The sequence below is a fragment of the Piliocolobus tephrosceles genome, chromosome 6, assembly GCF_002776525.5.
Source record: "Piliocolobus tephrosceles isolate RC106 chromosome 6, ASM277652v3, whole genome shotgun sequence".
In the NCBI taxonomy this organism is placed as follows: Eukaryota; Metazoa; Chordata; class Mammalia; order Primates; family Cercopithecidae; genus Piliocolobus; species Piliocolobus tephrosceles.
The window spans coordinates 4,989,372-4,999,752 of NC_045439.1; the positions used below are offsets into that span (position 1 = coordinate 4,989,372).

Here is a 10,381-nt window from a genome sequence, read left to right on the forward strand (position 1 = left end):
CTGCTGTGCACGTGGAACTGGAGCCTGGCGCTGCCCTCACTGCTGTGCATGTGGAACTGGAGTCTGGCACTGCCCTCACTGCTGTGCACGTGGAGCAGGAGCCTGGTGTTGCCCTCACTGCTGTGAACGTGGACCTGGAGCCTGGTGTTGCCCTCACTGCTGTGTTTGGCAGACCTGAACTCTGCCTGGAGCATCAGGATTGGGCCCAGTAGTTCCAAAAAGTGGAGGAGGAAGTCCAGGTCAGGGAATACAGGGCTGCAGCCCAGATGGAGCTGGAACCCAACATCTTCCTTCAGGTGATTAGGCCATCAAGATGTAGAAGCAGCCTCTCAGCACAGATACCCTCCTCCTTCCCCCTCTGCTTATGTGCATGGTGCTTTCCTATCTCTCCCCTGGGCCTTCAAGGTAAAGGGTCAACTCCATACAGTGCCTTCCAGGCTCACCTTTTGTCCTTGCCCTCTCCCTCCCTGATCTCTTGGACTTCACTGCCATTGCCCACACCTGCCAGGATGGCCCTCGCTGCCAAGGCTCCATACACGACATTTCTTCCATCCTGGAGGTTTTCCCCCAATTCTTCTTCATGATACAGCTCCTCCAGGAAGCCCTCCCTCACCTCCCTCCTTGGGTTTCCCACCTCTCAGGCTTTCTGTGTTGTTGATTTCTGTTTCTCCAGCTATCCTTCCTGCTCTGTTAGGATGGCACTGGGGACAGGGACAGGCCTGGTGGGCATCAGGGACTCGGCAAGGCTGTAGAGAGTGATGATGTTATGTGGTATACCCCCATATGTGCTCATATGAAGTGTTTTTATGGCTGAATACTATTCCGTTACATATATATATCACATCTTCTTTATCTATTTATTCAGTGATGGACATTTAGGCTGGTTCTGTATCTTGGCTATTGTGAATAGTGCTGCAGTGAACCTGGGAGTGCAGAGCTGTTTTTTGGTATACTGATTTCATTCCCTTTGGATATATACCTGGAAGTGGAATTGCTGGATTATATGGTAGTCTATTTTTAATATTTTGAGGAACCTCCGTACTTTTTTCAATATTGGCTACACCAATTTACATTCCCACTGACAGTGTTGCAAGGGTTATCTTTCTCCATATTCTGGCCAACACTTGCTATCTCTTTTGGTTTTTGACAGCCACTGTAACACATGTGAGGTGATGGCTCATTGTAGTTTTGATTTGGATTTTCCTGATGATTAGTGATGTGGGGCATTTTTGTTTTCACATATGCTCGCCTCTCTGTGTACACAGCGGATTGGGTCCAGGGCTCGCGGATTTACAAAATCTGAGCGTACTCAGGTCCCTCAGTTGGCCCTGTGGAACTCAAATAGACAAAAAATCAAGTTAGCCCTCTGTATATGCAGGTTTCACATCCTGCAAATGCTGTATTTTCGACCTGTGTTTGATTGAAAATATTCTACAGATAAGTGGACCTTTGCAATTCAAACCTGTATTGTTCAAGGGTCAGCTGCATCTGTTGGCCATTTGTATGTTTTCTTTTTGAAAGATGTCGAATTTTTTTTTTTTTTTTTTAGAGATGGAGTCTTGCCATGTTGCCCAGGCTGGTCTTGAACTCCTGACCTCAAGCGATCCTCCTACCTCAACCTCTCAAAGCTGGAATTACAGGTGAGCCACCAGCTTCAGCCTTTGACTTTTCTTTAATTTGGGTTATTTGTTTTGCTGCAATTAACTTTTTCTGTTTCTTATATATTTCGGAGATAAACCCCTCATCAGGTATTTTCTTCATTCCTTAGGTTGCCTCCTCCCTCTGGTGATTGTTTCTTTTGCCTTTTAGTTTGATGCAATCTCCTTTGTCTATTTTTGCTTTTGGGGTCATATTTATGAGCCAGTTCCTTGCAGTAAATTGAAATCTATCTATCTATCTATCTATCTATCTATCTATCTATCTATCTATCTATCTATCTCCCCTATTAGCTATGTTTCGCTGGATAACCCAGACTAACACATAATTTCAAATGTTACTTTTTCTTTGTTTATAATGAATTATATAGCAAATAAACACCATGACAAGTTGGGATGCCATGAAAGAAAGGAAAAGGCTTTATATTTGGTACCTTTAGTGGCACCCTCCCCTGCTTTTTGAAAAGGACCCCACATTTTCATTTTGCACTGAGCCCTGCAGCTTATGTAGCTGGCTGTGCTGATGGTCATTTCTTCCTTAGCCCCAGGTCATCAGATGCAGTCTCTGGAGAGTCTGGGGGCCTCTGTCTGGCCGCAGGCATTCAACCATTTCTGGAAATTGGAACTGAAGACCTCAGGGACCATGGCTTCATTGTTCTCAACCCATCCTTTGAGCTCTGAGACCGCTCCTCCCAGGGCCTCAGATTATACCATTGTCCACTCTTCCTCCACTCAGGGCTGTTATATTTAGAAAAATAAACAAACAACCCAGACTGTCCAGCTGAATGTGAATTTCAGATAAACAACAAATCATTGTTTAGCACAAGTGTGTCCCAGATACTGCATGGGGTATACTTATACTAAAAACATTTTGTATTAATTGTTTATCTGAAATTCAGATTTAACTGGGTGTCCTGTACTTTATTCAGCAGCCCTTACCCCTGCCATCCCCCAATTCCCCAAGCCTTTCACTGCCACAGCACCACCCTGCCCCCTCTTCCCTTCCCCCTGCCCCACCCCCCTATCGCCTACCCTCGGCCTAGCCCAGAACTCACCATCTCCAGCCTGAACCTGTGTCTGCCTCATGCCCTGGCCTCCCTGCCTCCAGGATTCCACTGACCAAAGCCACTGTTTTTGCTGTTTTGCATTTTATTTTTCTGCCATAAGAGGAATACACATTCACTATAGAAAAATCACAGGCTACAGAGAAGTAACAAGAAGAAAGTAAGAAAACGCTCATGATCCACCCACACAAAGACAACTACTGCGAATACCTCGGGGTAGATTTTTCTAGAGCTGGATGTGTGAGTGCCTCTGCAGATATTTAAAAAGAGCGCGCACACTCACTGCCCCAGTTCAGACCTGCTGTCCTATAAGCTGAGTTTTCCTGTCACCCTAGAGTGCAAAATCTCAGTGTCCTGAGTTGTTTTAGCCTCTGGAAGGGATGCTGGGGAGCCTGAAGTGAAACCCCCAGACACTGGGATCAGACGGGCTTATGGTCAAACACACTTTCTAGTATATGACCTTGGTATTGGTTTGCTGGGCCTGCTATAGTAACGTACCACAGGTGGGTGGCTTGAACAAAAGAAACTAATTTTCTTACAATTATGGAGGCTGGAAATCCAAGACCGAGATGTCAGCCAGGATGGTTTCTATTGAGGTCTGTTTTGGCTTGTAGATGGCCGCCTTCTTACTGTGTCCTTATATGGCCTTTCCTTTGCGTGTCTGTGTCCTGATCTCTTCTTATAGGGACACCAGTCATATTGGATCAGGGCCCACCCTAATGACCTCATTTCAACATTCTCACCTCTTTCCAGGCCCTATCTCCAAATAACCCTCATTTCCTCAGAAATGCAGGTTAGGACTTCAACATGGCTTTTGGGGGAGCAAAGACTTTTGGGGAACAAAGTCTTTGGAGGAACACAGGTCAGCCCATGATGCCTTGCCCAGCTCACTCCAAACATGCCGAGCCTCAGTGTCTTCATCAGTGAAATGGGGTGAGTGATCATATTCATCTAAGAGGAGTGTTAGGATGACCAAATCAGGCCATCCTGATAATTCACTTGCTGGAGCAAGTGCGCCAATGTCACTTCCTACTCTTCTTGCTCCCCTGCAGGTGGATCAGAGGGGTCCATGGACTTCCTGGTAGGTCTTCACCCCTTTGTTTACCAGTTTGGTTATTCCCTCCAGGTAAGTTCCTAGAGGAGAGTCGCTGGGTGGAAGGTGGAGAGGCCAGCCTGAGCCCTGAAAGTGCACCTGCCTACCCCCATCGGGGTGGGTAGATGGATGTGCCCCGAGTCCCATCCTCGGGCTCATGGCTCCTCCCCATCTGACTGCCTGCCCCACCTTCCTGTCTGAGGCTCCTGTCCCCAAAGACTCAGCAGAGTTGCAAGCTGGTTCCTAAGGCTCTTCCCAAGCTGGCTGGGCCCTCTGCCTCTCCTCCTTTTCACTGCCCTTGTCACCCTGCTGCTTTGTAGCCACACTGGGGACTCCTTGCTCTCTGAACACGACATATGCCTTCAGCCCTCCAGGGCTTTGCACTGGCAGTGCCCTCTGCCAGGGATGCCCTTCCTTCTATCTATGCCGTCCTGGGGAGCCACCTGTGCCTTCAAGGGGCAAATAAGACCCTTGCTATGAACTCTTTTAATGCCCCTCCTCCCTCTCCTTGCTCAAGGCTAAACCATCTCCTAAGGCCACACTGGACCTTGAAAAGATACTAATTGTGAGGGTGATGATGACTGCGACACCAGCAATGGCTGTCTCCTCACGCTGCTCCCCGCTGATCCCAGCATTCCCTCAAGGGGCCTCAGCCATCCGGATGGTGCCAGGCACAAATCAGCCTACAGGTGAAGACCTGCTCAGATTAGACGGATTGACAGGTGAGGGGACCAGGGTAGGAAAGGCGTGAGAACAGAGTATGTGTGTGTGTGTGTGTGTGTGTGTGGGCGGGGGTGGGGGGGGGGTGGTGTCATCAAACACTATGTGGCATGGTCCCAATTAGGGAAAATATGTCTGAGACTGTGCTCATTCTCATCTGAGAATATGACATATCGGATGATCAATATGTGAAATAGAATCTGGAGAGAAACACACCCAACAGTCAACAGGGGCTGTCCTGGTTGAGGGAGGAATGGTGATGATCAGGTGGTGGCTTGCAAACATTTTCCATCCCTCAGGAGAAATACGCTTCATTTCAACCACCTGGCACACACACATACATATGCTCACACATACACTCCCACATACACATATGCACACACACACACGATATGTATAACCGAAGCCAAAGTTGCAGAAACTCCAGCTACCCTAGGTGAAATGTACGCTGCTATTCTTACTGTGTTTATTTTATTTCATTCTTCCAAATGCTTGACTTGATCTGATAAATTGATTTCATGCCCTGCTGCTGGGCCCTGATTTATAGTTTGAAAGCTCCTGCTCTGAGGGAGGCTTTGCATTTTCTGCACTGTGTTCTTCTGTATTTAAAATTTAATATGGAGGATGGATTCAACCATTGTCTTTGTAATTTTTCACTTAAAAATAAAAGGAGAGAGAGGGAGCAATAGGAAAATACAAAACAATAAAAGTCAAACAGGCTTCCTGAAGGCAGCTCCAGAAAATGTGGCAGAACAGCTATCTTTAAAGGTGTACATACTTCTCTTCGGAGCTGCTTCACTGTAAGACATGTTACTAGCTGGGGTAACGGGGTACAGAGCTGCGCTTATAGGCTGCTCACCCCGACTTTGTTTGTAATAATGAAACATCCCTAACATCTGGGATGCCCAACCATGGACTCCTGCTGTTCATCCATTTGAGTGCGAGGCTCGGCCATTCAAGACTTATTTATGGGCATGGAAAGAAGGGTGCAGGAAAGAAGGGGTGCCCTGGGAGTAAGAAGATGCTGGTAGGCTACAAAAGGATAACATCACCCTGCTCTTGTTTTCAAAATATGTATTTGCAAGTGTGAGGGAGAGGGACACAGAGAGGCGAGTGTGGAATGAGGGACTCCACACTCATGAGGGAGAGGGACACAGAGAGACGAGTGTGGAATGCGGGGCTCCACACTCATGAAGAGTCGCCTTGGGTTGGTTTTAGTTCCTTCCCGGAGTTCTGTTATATTGGCAATGAGTGTGCATTGCTTTCATAGAGGACATTTTCAAGGAAAAGAGAGAAGAAAGGAAAGGAAGAAACAGAAAAAGAAAGAGGGGGAAAGTAAGAGAGAAAGAAAAGGAAAGATGAAGGGGAAGAAGGGAGGAGGGGAAGGAAGAAGATGAGAGAAATAAAAAAGTGGGGGTGCTGGGACTTCCCTGGAGCTGCGACCAGAGCGAGTGCGGCCCGTGCGGGGAGTGGCTGGCGCTGCAGGTCCCGGCGCTGCGGCGCGAAAGCGCCTTTCGGAGTTTCCATCTGGGAAGCTCCAGGAGGCCCAGGGGGCGCGGGCTTTCCAGGTAGGGGAGGTCGCTTGGCGCGTCCCAGGAGACACCCAAGCCACCGGTGGGGACGCGGAGCGGCTGGAGCGGTCTCTGCTGGGCCGGGAGGCTGACCCTGTCCCGGACCGCCCTCCGCGCCACCAAGCTCCAGTCCCGGCCAGCCGCGCAGGCAGGGAGGTCAGGGAGGGCTCTCCCAGGCGCCGGGCCGCGTCCCCGCCGCGATCTCCTTTTCTTCCTGGCGGTTTCGGGATGAGAAGGAGCGTTCGCGGAGGTAGGGTAGGGGGTGGTGGTAGTGGGGAGGAGATGCAGAAATTTCGTGGGTGCCAAATTTTTCTTTAAAGTTATGTTTCAATTGAGATACTTTTAAAGGAAAAAAAAAAAAAATCCACCAATTTAGGATGTCAGTTCCAAAAAGTTTTTACGGAGGAGCAGCATAGGGGCTGGGGGCAGAACTGGGGCGGCTTTGGCTGAACGGGGGCGTCTCTTCCATCCTGCCTGCCGTGCCCCTCCCCAACCCTGCCATGTGCACCCGCGCTCACATCCAAGCGCGCAAACCGACACTACTCACCCCCACCCCCGGCGAGCCTGACAGTCCTGGGTTCCCAGACGTTGTCCCGGCGCACCAGGGAAGTTCACGTGCCCAGTGCCCTCACCTGGATCCGCACACTCCCGCCTCAGCGCCCTTCACTGTGTCCCCAGGCTCTCACTTCATGTTCAAGGTTTCACTGGCGCAGGGGCTGCGGGCCAAGCTAATCCCGCGCCCCCGGGGTCGCCCTCACTCCCGGCGCAGCAGGCCAGACAGTGAGGGCGGAGATTGCGCGGGAGCCTCTGGCCGTGACTGCAGGCGGAGACCTGTGCCTAAGGCCCGGAATCCCCGCCTCAGCCCTGGAATCCACCATTGCCCTCTCCCTGGTCTCTCTTTGTTCATCCCAGTGGTCTCCCACCTCTGCTTCCCAGCCCAGAGCGGGTGGTGGGGTTTGACTGGACCTTGGGGAAGCGGAGGAGGGACAGGAGGAGGGGGTCCTAGGCAGGGGGCACACCCAGCAGCACGCTGGCCCGGCAGTAGGAACCGCAGCTGCAGTGTGGGCGCCCCTCTGCCACGGCGCGCCTCCCGCGGACCTGAGCAGCCTGGAGCGGGTGGGCAAGAGGCGAGGTTGCAGGTGCCGGAAGGGAGCCAGGGAGCAGTCAGGTGCGCAGTGGTGCCTGCGGCGGTCGGGAGCAGGGCTGTACCGGGTCCAAAGCCCCTCTCGCCCTCCACCTCACCCGACCCCCTCCACACACCGCCAGATACTCAGTTAGGTTAGACGGGCGGCTGCAGGGGCAGCTGCATCTGTTCGGTGTGTGTGTGCGCGCGCGGGAGCAAGATAGGACCCTCTTGCCTCTCCCGCGGCTCTCCAAGATCCCGCGGCGCTCCGCTACCTCGCTCTTCTTCCGCAGCTAAGCTCCCTGTCCAGGTGTGTGCTTGCGCTTGTACGAGAGCCCCGGGCGCCGCCATAGACCCTCTTCCTCCTCCATTCTCCTCCAGCGCCCCTGCCAGCCTAGGCTCCTTCCCGCCCCTCTTCCCAAGGTCACTATGGGGACGCGAGAGAGGGATTTGTGTTTAATTCCTGCCGCTATTCAAAGGGAAAAGAAAATAAAGGGACCAAAGGCAACCAGAAAGCAGTTTACTTTAAGCCTTTATTATTGTAGATTGAAAGAAGTTTATATACAAGAAATATTTCCAGCAAAACACTCACCAAATGGCCTTCGAATCAGGGGCCCTCCACCTCCCAGCCCCACAATCAGCAGCTCTGCCTAGGACTCCCCTCACTTGGGGACCTCAGGCTCTCCCCCCACCTCTCTTTCCCCAGACTCCATCACCCCAACATCATTCCCCAGGAGTCTCAGCTTTTTCTCTCTCTCTGGGGCGCTGCGAACCTCGCCAATGCCTCTCAAGCTATCTTCCTCTGGTCCCAAAGCAGACACCCCAAATTCCCTCCCATTTAAGGTGGTTTCCCCCACGGAAACCCAGAGCACTCTCCCCCTCAAGGTTTAGGTGCTGCTTTGAGGCCCCTGCAATTCAGAACTAGCTCGTGGTCAAGACCAGTTAGAGACAGTTCGTCATCAGCAGTGGGGCTCCTGTGCACCCAAAACAAGTGGGGGAAACTACCCTGCCCACCCCCTCCCCATCCCCGACATCCCTTCCCCTACCAGGGACAGGAAATAGACACAAAAGCAACAGGGAACCCCCTCTCCCCGCGCCACAGGTGAGTGCCAGGCAACTAGCTCAGTTGAGCTGAGAGTCTCCTGGAACCCAGCTGCGCTCAGGGCGGGCAGGCGTGGCCAAGGTCTCTGTGCGCTGCGGGAAGCACCCGGCCAAAGCACTTGGCTGAGGGCACGCTGGGGAGTGGGTGTAAGAAAATGCTGTAGAGGCAAAGTCCTGGGGGCATACGGGCAAGGGCAAGCCGTATCCCGCGCTCAGAAGAGGATTTCCAGTGAGCCAGGCAGGTGTGAATGACACAGTTACAGAAGCAGAGTCCCAGGGAGGTAGGGGAGACTGTTCATTTGGCCGAGGGTGCAGACTCAATCTGAAATGGTGGCTCAGCACATCATTGTCACTAGGGCCTCACCAAGCGTGACTTGGTTTGAGGCGCTTGCATGTGGGCTTCGAAGGCTCGAGGGCCCAGCCCACCAAGTTCAGTCAATTGTCCGTTGGATGTTTACACCCTCCGGGGCCGAGCGCCATGCAGTTGCTCATCATAGCGTTCCAACCAAGTGCGCAGCTCAGAGACCTGGTAGCCGTCGGGGCCACGGCCACCTTGGTACATAATAGTGCCACTCTGGATGACATAGAGACGCTCGAAGTAGGCGCCATAGGCCGAGCTGCTGGAGTTGGCCATGGTGTCCAGGACCAGAGCGCAGCCGGGTGCACCTTGCTGCAGTACCCTAGCTGCGCTGACCCGGTCTTCCAGGCTCCGGTGCTGCGGGATGATGTAGGGGGAGTCGGTGGTGATCCAGCCGTCGGAGGGGTGCGCTTCCTCGATGTAGATGATGAGGAAGTCGACGTCGCGCTGGTACTTGGTGACGAGGCGCTGGAAGGCGCTCATGCGCGCCATGAACGGTGGTCAGGTGCAGCTGCCGAAATTGAGAACCAGCGGGCGGTTCCCTTGCGCGTAGTCGAGGATGCGCTGGCTCTGGAAGCCGTCGGGCAGAACCACCTCGGAGTTGGGCGCTGGACCGCCCTCGTGCGCCTGCTTGAAGAAATCCAACTTCTGGCCATGCCACACCGCCTTGAGCGACGCCAGGGTGCACAGGCGGTTGTCGTCGGACACGCAGATGGGCGGGTCATCGGGGGGCACCTCCTCGCCTTCACTGTTGAGCTCCACTTCGGGCTCGGGCTGCCCCCGGCGGCGGCGGCCCAGGAAATGCTTGCGGATACACAAGAAATCGAGGAGCCAGAGCATGAAGGCCGTGCCGAGGAAGCGCGGGAAGAGCACGAGGCACGAGGCGGTCTGGGCGCAGAGCCTCAAGGAGTGAAGCAGCAGGGAGCGGAGCATGGTGGCTGCAGGCCCCGAAGCCCCCTGGGACCCCTCGCCCTCTCCGACCACCAACCGCGACGCGGCCTGGCTAGGCATCTGGGCTTCGGCAGTGCAGGGAGTTCAATTTATAGCCGAGGCTTCAATTGGCGGGAGACTCCACCTCCGGCCCGGCCCGCCCCCTTGCAACTTGAGCCCGGAGGGATCACCCAGCGGCGCGGCCAATGCCCTAGAAATCGGGGGCCGAGGGCGGGAGCAGGCGGGCGGAGGGCGGAGCGGCCGGGCCTGGGGCCGGTGGGGGCGGGCCCGGGCCCCGCAGCTAGCTCTCGGGGGCGGGGGACTCCGGTCGCCGCTGCCGCTGGGGACCGGGAGCCCGACCGGGGACCTGGGCGTCCGCTGGGGAGGTCCTCCAGCTGGCGCGAGCGCTGCACGCCGCTCTGGTCCCCGCCGCCTGGCTCCGGCCCGCGCCCCCCTCGCCGCGCACCTGAGCCGAGCTCCCCGGCGGCCGCCGAGCCGCGCCGGAGCTCCGGTTCGCTTCCCGCGCGCCGCCGCCAACGCCGCCCACGCCGCTGCCGCTCGTGCGGGGCCGCTGCCCAGGTGCCGCGGGAGGCCGGGTCCGCGGCCGCCGCTTCGGTGGCCCCGGCTCCCGCCCCACCGAGGACGCGGGCCCGCGAGGAGGCAACTTTGCGTTCCCGCCGCCTTCCCGGCTCGCCCGCGGGCGCCGCTCGCCTGCCGGAGCCCGCCCGCCCGCCTCCCGCGCGCGCTCACACTCGCGCCTCGCACA

The 10,381-nt window shown here is 54.8% G+C and overlaps 1 protein-coding gene across 1 annotated transcript; it reads right to left on the reverse strand.

The window, feature by feature from the left end:
* Positions 1-7,741: 7,741 nt before the first annotated feature.
* On the reverse strand, positions 7,742-9,817 carry DIO3 (iodothyronine deiodinase 3). The gene has a single exon (XM_023205354.2). It carries the CDS (start codon positions 9,694-9,696, stop codon positions 8,782-8,784), a length of 915 nt encoding a protein of 304 aa, XP_023061122.2. The 5' UTR covers positions 9,697-9,817; the 3' UTR covers positions 7,742-8,781.
* Between the last annotated feature and the right edge of the window lie 564 nt (positions 9,818-10,381).